This window comes from Lethenteron reissneri, chromosome 13 (assembly GCF_015708825.2).
Source record: "Lethenteron reissneri isolate LAM-NWPU_2019-01 chromosome 13, ASM1570882v1, whole genome shotgun sequence".
Classification (NCBI taxonomy): Eukaryota; Metazoa; Chordata; class Hyperoartia; order Petromyzontiformes; family Petromyzontidae; genus Lethenteron; species Lethenteron reissneri.
Genome location: NC_083791.1, coordinates 12,341,611 through 12,359,336, shown reverse-complemented (window position 1 = coordinate 12,359,336; position 17,726 = coordinate 12,341,611). Strand labels below are relative to the sequence as shown.

The following is a 17,726-nucleotide window of genomic DNA, read 5'->3' as shown; positions in this document are numbered from 1 at the left end:
TTGGGGGGGGGGGGGCTATGAATAAATTACTTATTTGTGGGGGACAATCGGAGCCGTTGACTCTGAGAAAACAGAAGAGGGGGAGATGTGGACAAAAAGCATCCTGAGATGGGAGACGAGAGATGCAGATGAGGCAGAGGTTCCGTAGAAGTGTCGACATATCTCGACGAGAGATGATTCGTGAGAAGCGTCGTAGACAACAGACGGCGATGTCGTGCGAGTAAAGAAGAGACGTCGACGAGACGCTGAGGTTCATGACAGGAGAGCGTTCACGTTGTTGTCCACAACATGTTTATGACGATCTGAAATCTTGAACCTGGCCCCTGAAACCTTTATTGCTTTATTGCCTCGCGATGCCGAGCACCCGCCACTGATGGTGGTGGTGGTGATGACGACGGGATGACCCTAACGATCACACCTGTGATTACAATCACGGCAGCGTCGGGAGATTAAATTACATTTCCATTCGACTTATTGGTTCTTTCGGTAAAGTCACGTAGAAGGGAAGTAATAAAATAATCAAAATAAAACATAATAAAATTATTTTTATTCTTTTATTACTTCCCTTCTACGTGACTTTACCGAAAGAACCAATAAGATGAATCCCTGCAGTCACGAAAGCTTTAAATCGAAATTTCCATTCGAGTGAAGTTATCCACAATGACGTCAGTTCACTGTGCGTGACGCAATTACAATAAGAACTGATCCCAGGAATGCAAATTAAAAATAATTCGGTGTTGATGCTGCTGCCACATTGGCAGCGGTGCACAAACTACAAAAAACCCCTCGACACACTCGTCAGTAATAACACTGTGGCCTTGGAAAGCGAAAACACCGAGGCGACGTTTCGGGCCATAGTTCACCACGTGAATCACATCTGTTAATGGTCATTACATGGCGATGATCAACGTTTGATGATGCTGAGTGTGTGGTGCTCAACAATGATGGCCATCACCCAGTAAACGTGCCGACGTTGGCTCTACGTTGGCATTTTGCTGGGTGATGGTGATCATGATCCCACACCAAGTCGGAATTAACGCCGCGGAATGTGTCATCAATCACGCCACCCGCTCCACTAATTGGCTAGACGCGCCACTAATTATCTAATTAATACCCGCCCCCCTCAGCCGATGAGGCGTGACCTCTCCGTCTCCCGCACGACAGCTGCGGCTCCTTGGGGCTCGGTGGAGTTGTGGAAACTTTCGAGTTGGGACAACCAAATGCCAACGTTGAGCCAACGTTGGCATATTTACTTGCAGGCGGTGTGAGCACTGCGTGCGCACTGCACGTGCCGTGCATCTGTGTTGTGCTTTGTGCACTCCGTGTATGCGTGCGGTGCTTTATTGCAAATGTGAGTGCATCTGCGAGTGTTGCGTGTCCTGCTGTACACACACGTGTGTGTGTTCTGCTGTACACACACGTGTGTGTCCTGCTGTACACACACGTGTGTGTGTGTCCTGCTGTACACACACACACGTGTGTGTGTCCTGCTGTACACACACACGTGTGTGTTCTGCTGTACACACACACGTGTGTGTGTCCTGCTGTACACACACACGTGTGTGTGTTCTGCTGTACACACACACGTGTGTGTGTCCTGCTGTACACACACACGTGTGTGTGTCCTGCTGTACACACGCACGTGTGTGTGTTCTGCTGTACACACACACGTGTGTGTGTCCTGCTGTACACACACACGTGTGTGTGTGTCCTGCTGTACACACACACGTGTGTGTGTGTCCTGCTGTACACACACACACGTGTGTGTGTGTCCTGCTGTACCTACACACACGTGTGTGCTCTGTGATTGTGTTGTCTGTGAGCTGCTTGTTCAATGTAACTCCAGGGTGTATGTGTGTACTGTACACGTGTGCTGTGTATGCGAGTGCTGTAATTGCGTTGTTGCTGTGCTCGTGCCTGAGACATCTGCCCGTACACGCCATTGGAATGTGGATTGGGTCATTCCGGCCGAAGTGGAATCCCCCCTCCGGTGTGGATGGACTCCCCCACCCCCCGCAGCTGCCACTGTCTGGGGCTGTCTATGTTCGACATTCTGGGGGTGTTGTGGCAGTGGGTGCGGTCACCACTACCCCGCTCAGATCAAATGGAACAACCCCCGTTTAGGGCAATCGACTGCCCCATCTTCCCTCAGTGCGAAGCGATTTAGAATCTACCAATCTGATACGATGGGGAGGGAATTGCAGTGTGGGAGGTGCCACCGCCGCTCCATCGAGACCAAGTGGAACAACTCCCCCCCCCCCCCCCCCCGGACAAAAATGGATTGAATTGGAGTCCCCGCCCCCCATCTACCTTCAACGCGAAGTGTTTTAGAATCTCCCATTTTCACGTGATGGGGGGGTGGATAGAATTCGGGAGCGGTCACCGCTGCCTCAGCCTGGACAAGAGGATCCCGTCTCGATCCACACGCCACGGGTGTGTGGACTCACTGCCACGTGCGGGCCGCGTGCGGAGTGGCGGCTGCTTGAATTGCAACACGTGCGCATGTACCTGCCTGTCTGTCACAACACCGCTAGGTGTCTGGTCTCACCGTACTTTACCGCGCCGGTCATTAATATATTACAGTACAATGCGGGCAAAATAAACACATGTGTAGCTACTACATATATGTAGTAGCCACACGTGTAGTAGCTACCCGCACTTTCAAGGTGCCCGCGTTAAATTATTTCCAGTTCTCAATTCCAGTTCAGTGATTCTGCACTTGCTCTATTACTATAATACTATACCGCCTTCAGCTTTTATAAACGACTGCGTTTTTAAGGTTCGCGATTGTTCGTATTATCTGGCTGTATAGCAAATGAAAAAAACCCTTTACGATGCACTGTAAATATGTGTGTTTTAATATTGATGTGTGTTTTTTCAATGTAGGGCCCCTTTATAACATCATATGCTACAGGCCCCGGGCACTCGGCGTAACCCGGCACTGAGTTCAAGCAGAGACACGTTCGGCCAGAGGGACTTGCCAGCAGCCTCAGGGTCTCTGAGAGAACAGCGCCCGCTGGTGGCCGGGACGTCCCCGCCGCTCCCCACGACACAGCACCTCGCACGCGCCTTAACGACGAGACTCCTCCTCACACTTGTATTGCCCAACAATAACACCTTCATATGTGGAGGACAGCGGAGCTTGGCGGGGTGGGGGTGGAGGTATTTTGCATGAACTGTGGTTCCTGCTTGTGACGATGATCGTGTGCATGCAGCAACAGTCTTGTAGATGTCCTGCTAAGTTCAGCAGCCCTGGGGGCCAGTGGTGGTAATTCTATATCCGTATGGTGGGGGCCAAGTGTATGGATGGGACACCCACAGAGTGGTACCAATTTTATCGTCCCCGGAGCGAGGAATGATGAGGGCTGTGTCAAACAGGATTTAAATTCGCAACCTTCCGACTGCGAGCCACTCGCTCCACCAGATGAGCCACTCGTGAAACTCGCGTTGATGCGAGGCAATGCACCGTGTGGGTTTAATTGGGTTTATTTGTCGCGTTATGATCGCTCCAAGCTCACACAACTACAAAGCGTTCAATAAACGGTGCAGAGTAAGCGATGGTGGTGGTGATGAGGTTGATGTTGGTGATGATGATGGCAAGCATTGTGATGATAATGATCGTGGCGCTTATGACCATCATTATCATTACATATTGATGTGATGATGATGATCATATTCATGTTATGATGACGATGGTGGTGATGATAATATTGATGTGAAAGATGATGGTGGTGATTGATGTGATGATGGTGATTGCAGTCATGCTGATCAATATATCCATCAATATAAGCATGTTGATAAATGTAATGGTGGTGTTTGCTGATCGATATTATGACAGTCATTGCGATGATGGTGATGATAATCATAGTGGTGGTGGGTTTTGGCAAGTCACAGAGCCTCTGTTTGATGTGCCCGTGTGTTATCACTGAGTCACCGACACACTGACACGAGACAAACGCACCGACGCTTACACAAAGACAAAGATCCCCCGTATAGCCTCAACAGACTTTTGGGGTAAGTGCTGTTAGCGAGCAGCTATGAAGGCAGGCACTGCACACGAGGGGATGGGTGGCCAGCACCACGCCCGACCGCCTTTGTCTCCCTAGTGGCGATGTTTACACATAACACCAGGAACTCATTCGAGTCTGAGTCGGCCTAGGGGAGGTCTGGGATCGGTTCAGATACTCGTGACCGGTGGTGGCCATAAGCGGGCTGTTGGGTTCGAATCGCAGTGCGCTAACTGTTACACTACCGCTCCCCACATACTGACACATAGCGACACGTACGGTATGTATGTATGTAGGATGAACTTCTTTCGCACCGTACGTAGCTACCCGTGAGAATCAGAGGTGCGGGACACATTAACGCCGGGTTCCAAGTCTGTTTTTTGTTGTTGCTCAAATGAGTGTCAATGATGAAGTACTCTCTGTTGGGTTTGTGTGAATATTCGGTCTTTTTAACATCTAGCGTTTTAAATATGGACACACATTAATTCACTTAAAATATTCCACGCAATTTCTCTGGTAAATGTCAGCGAAATTTAAAACAACGTCTCAGACGGATGGAGGGGAAGGATTGCCCCCCCTCCCCCCCGTGGCGCTGAATTGTCACGAGATTCAGGGGACGCGATCCTTCGTCAAAGTCAAAACATGTCCAAGTCGCGTCCAGCTGGTGTCGGTTCGTCTCTTTGTCCAACTTCGTCACTCTGCTTGGCCTAACTCAACATTACACGAACACGTCATTTGTATCGATCAGATAATCGTTCGATGTGGAACAGTTACCACTTGAATGGCAGATCTGTTCCAGAAGAGCGCCACAGATTAATTAAATGTAAAAAAACACAAATGTCCCGCGGGCGGGAACGTGGAGGAGACGGTCACCGGCAAGGAGTCGTCCCGCTGCTGCTGCTGCAGCTGCTGCAGCTGCTGCTACTGCAGCTGCTGCTGCAGCTGCTGCAGCTACTGCTGCAGCTGCTGCTGGAGCTGCTGCTGCAGCTGCTGCTGTTGCAGCTGCTGCTGCAGCTGCTGCTGCTGCTGCAGCTACTGCTGCTGCAGCTGCAGCTGCTACTGCAGCTGATGCTGCTGCTGCTGTAGCTGCTACTGCAGCTGCAGCTGCTACTGCAGCTGCTGCTGCTGCAGATGCTGCTGCTGCTGCAGCTGCCCGCCAGCCGTGACGTGCTCGTCAGCGGTTGGGGGTCGATCGATTGAAACATCCGGACCGCGGTCGTCTTGACGAGGCCAAGTAGCCAGCAGCGACACTGCGAGGCGCACATCCTCTCCTCTCACCCATAGAGCGCACGTCGCCATGTACGTGAACATGTACGTCTACGTGAACGTCGTGTAACAGCGGCACGCGTGAGTCGAATCCCAACATCTCCGAGGGAGCCCCTTGGCTGTCGGCAGTGGTTCGTGCAATCCACGACTGCTGAGGAGGCCCCGAGTGTTGCTCCGTGTTGACATCTGTTGCAATGATGCGCTGCCACAAGGACGGGCCGTGTGGTGCGGCTGATGTGCGGTGGTCTCACAATGAATCGGTGTGTATGTTGGCCATGTGGAGGGACGTGAGATGTGTGTGATGCACGCGTGTTGGTGTCTGCTTGGTGACTGTGCTCGCTGGTGAGATCGATCGGTGTGTGTGCGAGACACGCGCACTCGTCCGTGCGAAGGCCGTACGAGCGTGAAACTCGCTCCGATTAAAAACATAGAAACCAGCGGTGCAGATAAAACCTTAAAACACGGCTCCGAGTTACAGAGTGAAACGTTAAAACCGGCTCTGGGTAAAATGAGCGGAGCGGCGATCAAACGAGCGACGCAGCACGACGCGCAGACAGCGGCAGCGGCCGAAGGCGCAGCACGCGGCGCGTGTGGGAATGATTCTGAAGTTGTAGAGGGTCACGTAGCCATGAGCAGGCGACGTCGCCAGTCTGGTAGGGGGGCTCGTCATATGGATTGCCCCCCCTCCCATCATGAAGTTTGTGGTGGGGGGCATCTTCAATCCAGATGTGTGTTACACCTCCCCACAAATGGTTACTAGTTAACATGGAGCCGTTGTGACCAAAGTTGGCCAGAGTTGGTCCCAATGGTCCCAACCACAAGCCAATGGCCGGGGAAAGTCTTCCCTCAAATGATATGGATCCCGATAATCCCTCATCTGTCCGGTCATCAATTAACACCCCCTCCATCCCCCAGCTCTAATTAAATGGGGTGACCGCGTTTAGTCCAATGTGCACGAGGGAAACACACACGTCTGATTCCACACAAAGATGTCCCTCAACAGTTGTCGGGAAAATGAATTATCAAGGGACTACATCGTCAAGAGATGGATCGCCTCGTCTCTAGCGACACGGAAACATCCTGCGTACACGAGGAAAGATTTTGGCGAGAAACTTGAATCTGGAAACATTCAAGATGAATATTTTGGCGGGAGACTTGTATCTGGCAACGTACACGAGGAAACGTATTTTGTTGACATGTATCTGGAAACATGTATCTGTAAACATACGTGAGGGCACATGTATCTGGGATCATCTGTAAACATTCAACGTTGGGCTGACGTTGGCATATTTACCGGGACGTGTCTGGGAACGAACATGCATGAATCACGTATCCTGGAACATACATGAGGAAACATTTTTCTGGGCATGTTTCCTCATATTTGTTGGGCTTCAGAATGATTTCAAATTCATAGCTGATTATTCACTATCAACATCATCAACAGCATCGTCAGCGGCGTGTAGACTCCAGTCGCGATTATACCACACGCCTCACGCCGCTACGAGCAAACCTCACATCATGCAATGGGTATACCTTCTCTGCACTCTGCCTCCCGTCAGCAACGACTCCCACCCTCCTGCACCCCCTCGCAACCAACCCTCTCGCAACTCCAGTCTGGACTCAGTTAAGAATCAGATGCAGGCACAACGCCTCCGGCATGGGTGCGGGCTTGGGTTGCCCCGCTTCCCAATCCACCCGAATCGACTGCGAGTTCGGCCTTGGGCTTGCGCCTCTCCGGGGCCCTGGGCAACACCACGGGCAAGTTTAGCGAGATCGCCACCGAGCATTTCTCATCCCAGGTCGTTGGTTAGATCGGCGTAGACATCGCGTGACCAGAATCCACAGTCCTCATCGAGAGGTATACTGGACGCAGTGTGCCGGGCGTGTACATATTTCTCCGGTCGCCAATCCCGACAGACCCGGCGGAACATTTAAGTCGCCAAAATCTGCGAATCTAATCGATGCCGCTCGCTCCGATCGGCAGCAGCTGGGATGAGCAACCGCCCATCAGATCTCAGCCAGAGGCGACGTGAGCACGCTCGGCCTGCCGATCGCACTCTGACAACAAACTCTGCTGTCATGGGCAAGACATTCACACTACGCCGCGGCCCGACCGAGTTGCCACAGTTGGTCACCGGCAAACTTGCTGCCGGTGACAATCACCGGCGGCAACGGTGGCCCTCAAACGATTGCGACTTTCCAATGTGCCTTCCTCCTTTGGCGGTGAATCTCACAGTGGCTGACACTGAGCTGTGACGCTGCTAGGAAATACTCGCACTGTGTTCGCTCAGAGATACTCGAGAGACAACCGGTGACTGAGTGTGGAGCTAAAATCAGAAACAGCTTTGTTGCCCGATCGAAAATATTCCCCACTCTGGACCCCATCAGCGCGGCTAACATCCTTGCAGTGGCAGGTCGACATCTGTTGGGAAGTGGAAGGCCTCATTGTGGCCGCCGTGGGCCGTATGAAATGAAGTCGCGGGCCGTGTTTGGGCCCATGGGCAACGGTATGATCTTCACCCCCTGCGCTAATCCTTCCCCGAGTGTAGCGCCGCGGCTCTCAGGGACAGGCCGCGTTTGCCGTGTGGGACTGGGGTACAGATTAGAACGGGGGGGGGGAGGGGGGTTCGCAAAGGTGGAGGGGGCCGTTGGGGGGTGGGGAGGTGGCCACAGGGGTTCAGGCGCTGGAGACCTTCCCCCTGCCGCCCCCCGCAGCCTCTCCCGCCGCCAGGCCGGCTTCCTCCCCGCGCTCTCCCTCCCCCTGTTGCTCGTGAGTGTCGATTCCGCCACGGTCCCCTGCCTGGTGCTGCGGGGAGGAATTCACGAGGGGGTCCTTCCTGTGGGGGGGTGAGGGGGGGCAGAGGCGGGCAACAGGGTGCGGTCGCACAGACTCCACGCGGGAAGGGGGAAGGGGCCTTAGTCCATAATCGAACCTCGGCCCCTTCTTGCTGCGAGACGTGGGGCGCTGCCGCCCCCTGCTACGTCACAGGACCGTGAGAAACGGCCTCCATGCAACAGCGGCTTGGGCACGGATGATGTTGATGAGGATGAAGAGGCGGAGCGTACTTGTTGTCGGGCGAGCCGCGTGCCCGCGCGATGTTCACGAGCTTGCAGGTGATGCACGCGAGCAGCGCGAGGCCCACGGCGCCCCCCACGCAGCCCCCCACCAGGATCACCAGCGTCTTGTCCTCGCGGGGGACTGCGCACAGCGGAGACAACGGTCCACAGGATGGCCTCCATCCGGGCTGTTGGGCAAGTGCTGTTAGCGAGCACCTACGAAGGCTGGAACGGCACACGGAGGGGGTGCGTGGCCAGCAACACGCCCGGCCGCCTTTGTCTCCCCAGTGACGATGTTTACCCAACGCACCAGGCACTCGTTTAAGGTTGAGTCGACCGAGAAGAGGCCCAGTACCGGTTCAAAAATTCGCCACTGCTATTGATCGTGAGTTGGGATTAAACTTGGGTCGAAGCACAGTGTGCTAACCATTACACCACCGCTCTTCCTGTACACACGTATACACATGCAAAAACAAAGGTCCCCCGTATATCTATGACAAGGCTGTTGGGGAAAGTGCTGTTCGGTGAGGACCTATGAACGCCAACAGGACACACTCATCCGGCATTCAGCAGCATTCCTTCAAGCGAGCCGGACTGCTTACGAGGCTCTTAATGTCGACACCAGTCCAGAGTTTTAAGGCTTTGTTGAACCAAGCCTAATGTAGATAATAAGATCATCACATTGGATGATAAGATCATCACATGTTATAATAAGATCATCACATGGGACGGGGGGCGGGGGCATCACGACACGACCGTGGCGTGGCAGGGCACGCACTCTCGGTGAGGATGATGAGCTTCATGGTGCTGAAGCCCAGCTTGCGCTTGTCGGTGAGGTGGCGCGCGCTGCAGTTGTACACGCCGCTGTCGTCGATGCGCGCGCGCAGCAGCTCGAGCGAGGCGGAGCCGCGGCGCACGTCCCCGCTCCACTCCAGGCGGCCGCGGAACTGGCTCGACACCACGTAGCTCGGGCTCCCCTTCACCATCGAGAACAGCTGGGCGGGGAGAGGGGACACACGGGGCGGAGGGCATGGGGAGACACGGGGGCATGGGGAGACACGGGGGCATGGGGAGACACGGGGGCATGGGGAGACACGGGGGCATGGGGAGACACGGGGGCATGGGGAGACACGGGGGCATGGGGAGACACGGGGGCATGGGGAGACACGGGGGCATGGGGAGACACGGGGGTATGGGGAGACACGGGGGCATGGGGAGACACGGGGGCATGGGGAGACACGGGGGCATGGGGAGACACGGGGGCATGGGGAGACACGGGGGCATGGGGAGACACGGGGGCATGGGGAGACACGGGGGCATGGGGAGACACGGGGGTATGGGGAGACACGGGGGTATGGGGAGACACGGGGGTATGGGGAGACACGGGGTATGGGGAGACACGGGGTATGGGGAGACACGGGGGTATGGGGAGACACGGGGGTATGGGGAGACACGGGGGTATGGGGAGACACGGGGGTATGGGAGACACGGGGGCATGGGGAGACACGGGGGTATGGGGAGACACGGGGGTATGGGGAGACACGGGGGTATGGGGAGACACGGGGGTATGGGAGACACGGGGGTATGGGGAGACACGGGGGCATGGGGAGACACGGGGGTATGGGGAGACACGGGGGTATGGGGAGACACGGGGGTATGGGGAGACACGGGGGTATGGGGAGACACGGGGCATGGGGAGACACGGGGGCATGGGGAAACACGGGGGCATGGGGAGACACGGGGGTATGGGGAGACACGGGGGTATGGGGAGACACGGGGGTATGGGGGAGACACGGGGGTATGGGGAGACACGGGGGCATGGGGAGACACGGGGGTATGGGGAGACACGGGGGCATGGGGAGACACGGGGGTATGGGGAGACACGGGGGTATGGGGAGACACGGGGGTATGGGGAGACACGGGGGTATGGGGAGACACGGGGGTATGGGGAGACACGGGGGTATGGGGAGACACGGGGGCATGGGGAGACACGGGGGCATGGGGAGACACGGGGGTTAGAAGGGGCATGGGGAGACATGGAGGGATGGGAAGAACCTAGTTCAATTCCTGCTCACGACCAATAACAGTGGCGAATATCTTTTAAGGCGTTGTTGTGTTGTCCTCGCGTTATAACCAAGTGAAATGTGTTTCACGGATAGTCCGTGGTGATTCTACGGTAGATGCGTGGCGAACGCTCACGGAGATCCGCTTGGAGGTCGCGTTCTCGGAGTAGAACCAGTGCACGTTGATGAGCTTCGAGTCCATCGTGTAGCACGAGACGAGGGTGCAGGGCAGCGTCACGTTACTGCCGTTCAGGTTGCGCATCACAGACGGAGACACCACCTCGATGCACAGCGCCGGGTGTCCTGTCGGGGGGGGGGGGGGGGGGGGTCAGGTGGACACCCGCGGAGGAGACACACGGGGAGCACACGGAGAGAGACAATGAGACACGGAGACACGGAGAGAGACAAAGAGACACGGAGAGAGACACGGAGACACGGAGGGAGACACGGAGAGAGACACGGAGACACGGAGGGAGACACGGAGAGAGACACGGAGACAACGGAGAGAGACACGGAGAGAGACACGGAGGGAGACACGAAGACACGATGTCACGTGATTGCTGTTCAGAGCGCGCATCACAGACGGAGACACCGTCTCGATATTCGGGGCCTGGTCGTGAACTTGCAGGGAGAGGCCATTTATTAATTCCCCCAAGAATTTCGTCAAATTTCTTTAAAAATAATCATACTTTGGAGATGGGTTCGTGCACATGCCATTCGGGTTACGTGGCCCTCAGCACAGGTGCCGAGGTGGTTGTAAGGTGGAGAACTATTCAAATCCGATTGGTCAACAACATGGTGATTTAAAAAACCCGGACAAAAATAAACTAATTAAAAACGGGGTTGATTGGGAGACCGTGAGGAGAAATGAAGGAGATTGGTGGAGAGTCGGGAAAATTTCCTCGAAGACGGATTAAGTCCAAGTTCAAAACTTACTCGGGCTGGAGTTTGTTAACACATACGCACATGTGTGTGTGTGTGTTAACACACACATGTGTTAACACATACGCACATGTGTGTGTGTGTTAATAAATTGTGTGTGTGTGGAGAGCGGTAGTGTAGCGGTCATCACGCGGCGCTACAAACCCGGCCACCCGATTTGGATTCTCGCTCATGGTCAACACCAGTGACGATTATCTGAACTGGTCCTGGTCCTCCACTAGGTCGACTCAGCCTCAAATGAGTAGTGCAGCGTGTAAACATCGCTACTGGGGAGATCAAGACGGTCAGGCGTGGTGCTGGTGGCCACCCACCCCCTAACTAAAACAGTTTGTTTTATTTTACCAGTTAAGGTCCGCTGAGCTATGTAGTCCTTTTTCAGAAGCGACCTGGCCACGATTAATAGCTCAACGAAGTGGCTTATCACGTGGACATTGATATCAGCCAATTACTCTAAACGCGTGCTTCTAAATGTGGAGGGAAAAAAACCGGAGGACCAGGGGAAATTATACACGACCACGGGGAGAGAGACATACAAACTCCAAATACACAGCAGCAGCAGGCGTCAGGATCGGGATCGAACCCACGACCTTCTGTATACCGTGGCAACCCACAGGTGCTCGCTAACAGCACTTGCCCCAACAGTCTGCTAAGGCTACACGGGGGATCTTTGTGCGTAGTCGAGTGTGTAATTCTATATGTGCGGTTTTATTAACGTGCGCTCAGTGTTGATAACGAGGCAAGCTGATGTCGGATAAATTTGACCCCCCGGGTGGCCCGTCACCCCTCTCCCCCACCCTCCACTCCCTCCTCCCCGCTCCCTCAGCCGAACGTGTCTCTGTTCCCCAGTCCCACCGTTGTCTCCCCCGTGTCTCGTGTCCCCTGTGTTCCCGTGCCCCCCACCCCGTGTCTCGTGTCCCCTGTGTTCCCGTGCCCCCCACCACCCCGTGTCTCGTACCGCTCGTGAGGAGGAGGAGGAGGAGTGTGGGGACGAGGAGGAGGCTGACCCAGACGCCTGGGTGGAGGGGACGACTCGCGGCCATGACCTCGACAATCCGAGCCGACCCCTAGCGCCATCATCATCACCACCACCACCAGCAGCATCAGCTCCATCACCACCACCACCAGCAGCATCATCAGCATCAGCTCCATCATCACCACCACCATCACCAGCACCACCACCAACAGCATCAGCTCCATCATCACCACCACCAGCAGCATCATCAGCATCAGCTCCATCATCACCACCACCACCAGCAGCATCATCAGCATCAGCTCCATCATCACCACCACCATCACCAGCACCACCACCACCAGCATCAGCTCCATCATCACCACCACCAGCAGCATCATCAGCAGCATCAGCTCCATCATCACCCACCACCAGCACCACCACCACCAGCATCAGCTCCATCATCACCACCACCAGCAGCATCATCAGCAGCATCAGCTCCATCATCACCACCACCAGCACCACCAGCAGGATCAGCTCCACCACCACCATCAGCATCATCATCACCACCACCACCAGCAGCATCAGCTTCATCATCACCAGCAGTATCAGCTCCATTACCACCACCACCAGCAGCATCATCATCAGCTCCACCACCACCACCAGCATCAGCTCCATCATCATCACCACCACCAGTAGCAGCATCATCAGCATCAGCTCCATCATCACCACCACCACCAGCTTCATCAGCTCCATCATCACCACTACCAGAAGCAGCATCATCAGCTCCATCATCACCACCAGCAGCAGCATCATCATCACCAGCACCACCAGCAACATCATCATCAGCTCCATCATCACCAGCAGCATCATTAGCATCAGCTCCATCACCACCACCAGCAGCTCCATCATCATCACCACCAGCAGCATCATCATCAGCAGGTTCATCATCACCACCACCACCAGCATCAGCAGCATCAGCTCCATCACCACCACCACCAGCATCATCAGCAGGTTCAGCTTAATTACCAGCAGTTTTATCAGCAGCAGCTTCATTATCACCGGATTACGATTATGATCATCTCTGATGTTATTCGCATCATCACCATCATCAGCTTCATCAGCTTTTTCGTAAATATCATAATCATGAGCATCATCTCCGTGATCAGCAAAGTTACCTCATAATCACCACATCATAAACATCATCGCCATCATCATCACCATATTATACAACCAGTTCTTTCACCGTATTTTATTTTATGGTAATCGCTTTCATCATCAACATCACCATCGTGATTAGCGCGGTATCAATCACATCACCACCTCAAATCATCATCAACATTCACCTGGCATCATCATTTATAATTTCTACACCACCAACACATCATCGCAATAACACTCGCCATCACTACCACCATCACCACAATCCCATCACCACAGCAAAATCGACATCAACCAGTCACCATAGCAACATTACCACAGCAACGTCACCATAGTATCACCATCACGACAGCCTCATCACCATAACAACATCACCATAACAACATCACCATCAACCCATCATCACCATCAACCCATCATCATCTGCAACTCGCGCTTTCCACTCACGCGCCGCTGTCCGAGTCTCGCGCGCAGGAAATCAATAATTACATCAACCCCACCACCATCATCGCGATCATCACCAATGTCGTCACCATCATCACGCCCATCATCAACATCGCCAACCATCATCAACATCGCCAACCATCATCAACATCGCCAACCATCATCACCGTCGATCCGTACCGCAGGAGCTGATGATGCGTGTGCAGTTCCCGGCGATGAGCAGAGCCGCGGTGATGGTGGTGATGACAGCCGTGGTGATGGTGGTGATGGTGGTGATAGTGGTGATGACAGCCGTGGTGATGGTGGTGATGGTGGTGATAGTGGTAATGACAGCCGTGATGATGGTGGTGATGACAGCCGTGGTGATGGTGGTGATGACAGCCGTGGTGATGATGGTGATGACAGCCGTGGTGATGGTGGTGATGGTGGTGATAGTGGTAATGACAGCCGCGGTGATGGTGGTGATGGTGGTGGTGGTGCCTTCCACTGCGCCAGCAGTGCTCACCTCCCTCCTCGCTGCGGCTCCCGCGTCTCGCTCACGCCCGGTCCGAAGTCCGCGCTCCTCGTTTTGCGTTCCGAGCTTCAGAGCCCATCGCTGCAGACTTCTCTATAATCCGGGTTTTGAACGTTATGCTGTGAACTACGGACTCGGAGTTTTCTGCTCCAGGATCCACGATCCGGGTTCCTGATTTTATGTTGCAGAATCAATGCTCCGTGTTCCGAGTTTTATATCCAAGCTCTGAGATCGATGATCCATGCTCAGGGTCTTGGGTTCCAGAATCCAAATTCCGAGCTCCGGATTCCGTGTTTCAGACCCCCTGTTCCACACTCCTGGGACTCTCACTCCGTACAGGCTGCTGCAGGTTTCGTGATCCAGGCTCCACACTCGGGGCTCCGCGATCCGGGTTTTGTGCCGCTGGCGTAGTAAATGGTTCCGAGGATGCACGAAAGCGTCCTCGTCCAGCCGATCAAATATCTCACCCGGGGGGACGGGCGGAGCAGGCGGGGCGAGGGGCATACAATTAGCTGGGTCGAGAGCGGGGGGGGGGGCTCGCTAACATCACTTGTCCCAACAGAATGTTAAGGCTACACGGGGGATCTTTGTCTTTGTGTGATGGGCGGTGGTGTAGCGGTTCGCGTGCTGCGCTACGAACCCCGAGTTCCATTCCCGCTCACGGCCACCACAAATGAGGATTATCTGACCCGGCCCTGGGGCTGCCCTATGTCGACTCAGCCTGGGGTCGTAAGGTGATGGATGGGCTCGTGCTGTGCGTTCGTGTGTAGCAGCGGAGATGTTGATGCGTGTTGGTTTGGGCTTGTGATAATGAGTTGGTGTGTGTCGGCGCGTCGGTGTGATGATGTGTGATGGTCTGCAGTCGTCTGATGACGCAAGGTGGGGTGGTCAGAACCACGCCCGGCCGCCTTTGTCTCTCCCCGGGTGTCGCGCATCTGCAGCTCATTTGCACATCTCGCACCTCCCCCCCGAGAGAGCCCAGTCACGTGTTCCCCACGTTGCGAGCCAATCAGCTGCTGGGCCTTCTGCAGCGTGTGGAGCGACCTTCTTCAATAGACAGAATGGGACATCTCGTTGGCAAGGGAGCCCAGGGCACCAGGTGACATCGCCAACACTCAATCATGACAGATGCCCCGTGTAGCCTTCATAGAATGTTGGGGTAAGTGCTGTTAGCGAGCCCCTATGAAGTCCAGCACGGCACACGAGGGGGTGGTGCGGCGAATAAACGCACGGCTGCCTTTGTCTTCGACGTATCGGGTCGATGATCCTTCGTGCTGATGAAGGGCCATATCCCGAAACGTTGCTCAGATTGTTTTCAGCACATGAACAATGACCATTGTCCGAAACGTCGCCTGTACATGCACACTACGTCACGTGTTTGTTTGGATCTCTTGTGGCCCCCCGCCCGTGTAAGTGGGCACGCCGTGGTGGATAAGTGGTCGTGGTGGATGAGTGGTCGTGGTGGATGAGTGGTGGTGGTGGATGAGTGGTGGTGGTGGTGGATGAGTCGTCGTGGTGGATGAGTGGTGGTGGTGAATGAGTGGTCGTGGTGGATGAGCGGTCGTGGTGGATGAGTGGTCGTGGTGGATGAGCGGTCGTGGTGGATGAGCGGTCGTGGTGGATGAGTGGTCGTGGTGGATGAGTGCCCCCCCCCCGAGACACTCGTAGAGATAATGTACAGAGAGACTCACAGAGATGCAGAGGGAGACGTTAAAGACGCGCCACAGTGGCTCGATTGTGGCCACGCAACCCGCACCACGGACCGCAAAGTGAAACCCGCTGGGGTCTGCTGTGTTCCTTCAACGGAGGAGGAGGAGGAACTGCGCCACGACACGAAGTCTCTCTCTGCTGAAGCCCTCTCGTCATGCCAGCAGCAGCAGCAGCTGCAGCAGCAGCAGCAGCAGCAGCGACCTGCTGCTGCTGCTGCGCGCAGGTGGAGGCACAGAGCCCATGGAGGGTGAAGGAGCAGCATCGACCTCCCATCGACCTCCCATCGACCTCCCATCAACCTGCCATCAACCTCAGTTCACCTCCCATCCTCGGCTCGCGTCGGCGGCGAGTGGTATTAAAACCCGGTGCTGGCCCTCCTCTAGGTCGACTCAGGCTTAATAAGTATTAGCTTGTGGTGTGTAATTGTAGTGACTCTCAGACAACCTGAACTGTCGAGGTTTATTTATTATTTAGGGCGTTTCACGCAGATAACTTGAACTTGGGCCAGGGATAGCGCACAGATCACTTGGGCCAGGGATGGCACGCAAGTCGCGGCGACGTGAAGACAGCGGCGACGTGAAGACAGTCGACCCCGATCCCACAGCAGCCCCGAACCTCGCCTCTCACCTCCTTTTATTCCCGGCGGGGCCCTCACCCCGCCCCCGGCCACGCCCCCTTTTTCGAACCCTCGAGCCCGTTGCCGAACTTCCCAGATGGTTCCCCTTCCGTGACTACCCCTCGTGACCACTGGGCCACGTGCTGTTTCTGCACCCGCACCGTCTGCGCCCCTGCACTGCGTCTACGTAATGAATGGTGCACGTATTCTGTGTTGGCGAGCCGGCTAACGAGAGGGCGTTGTTGGTTGTGTAATATTGTAAATTACGGCGGGAGACCACTTGACGGGTAGCACACTTTATTAACACTTTCTTTAGCCACAATAACACGTGTGGCCAACTACAGCCTACACTACGCGTTCTACCCGGCTACACACACACGGGCTCTCCAGCCCCGTAGCTTCCAGGGGAACTCACAGACCCACCCCGGCTGGGGTATGGGTCACGACCACTGGGTCCCGCAGCCCGGCCCTCACAAGGACGTCCGGCCGCGGGTCCCAAGGTCCCGCCTCTGAGCCGCACAGGGTCCCGGCCCTTACAAGGACAGCGGGGCTAGGGGTCTCAGGGCCCTATCTCTTCCTCCTCCGTCTTCCGTCTTCACTGGTCACCCACTCCCCGAGCGCCCGCGCGCATCGCCTTTCATAGTCCTCCGCTCCCGAGGGGGCGGAGCCTATGCGGACCGCGATGTGAGCACCCACTCTAGTTGACCAATCACCACGCGCTGCCACACGATCCCTTACTGCCAGCGCGTATCACCACTACACTTGTATCGGCGCGGTTGCTGAGCCACTGGGCCCTAGAGGCTAAACACGTCAGGCGGGCAGCAACAAACATCACGTGTCGCAATGTGGAAAACCCCGCGGATGTTGAGAAGTGAAACAGGAGCGAACGCAACAACAGAGACATCAATTTTCGGAAACAAAAATGTACCCCTCCCACCACAAATCTCAACACTCCCCCCGCCCCCCAGCGAGTGCAGTCAGCATTAAAGTATGAAAG

At 55.3% G+C, this 17,726-nt stretch overlaps 1 protein-coding gene across 2 annotated transcripts; it reads right to left on the bottom strand.

Moving 5' to 3' along the window:
- Positions 1–3,470: 3,470 nt before the first annotated feature.
- Positions 3,471–14,680, bottom strand: LOC133342134 (sodium channel subunit beta-2-like). 2 transcript variants are annotated; one of them, XM_061551093.1, is made up of 6 exons: positions 14,395–14,680; positions 12,291–12,399; positions 10,530–10,696; positions 9,109–9,325; positions 8,340–8,472; positions 3,471–8,110 (listed from the first exon to the last, which is right to left on the bottom strand). In XM_061551093.1, exons 2-6 carry the CDS (start codon positions 12,373–12,375, stop codon positions 7,951–7,953), a joined length of 762 nt encoding a protein of 253 aa, XP_061407077.1. In that variant the 5' UTR covers positions 12,376–12,399; positions 14,395–14,680; the 3' UTR covers positions 3,471–7,950. The 2 variants fall into 2 exon arrangements, with proteins under 2 accessions (XP_061407077.1, XP_061407078.1); XM_061551094.1 differs by lacking the exon at positions 14,395–14,680 and adding an exon at positions 14,070–14,380.
- Positions 14,681–17,726: the final 3,046 nt, after the last annotated feature.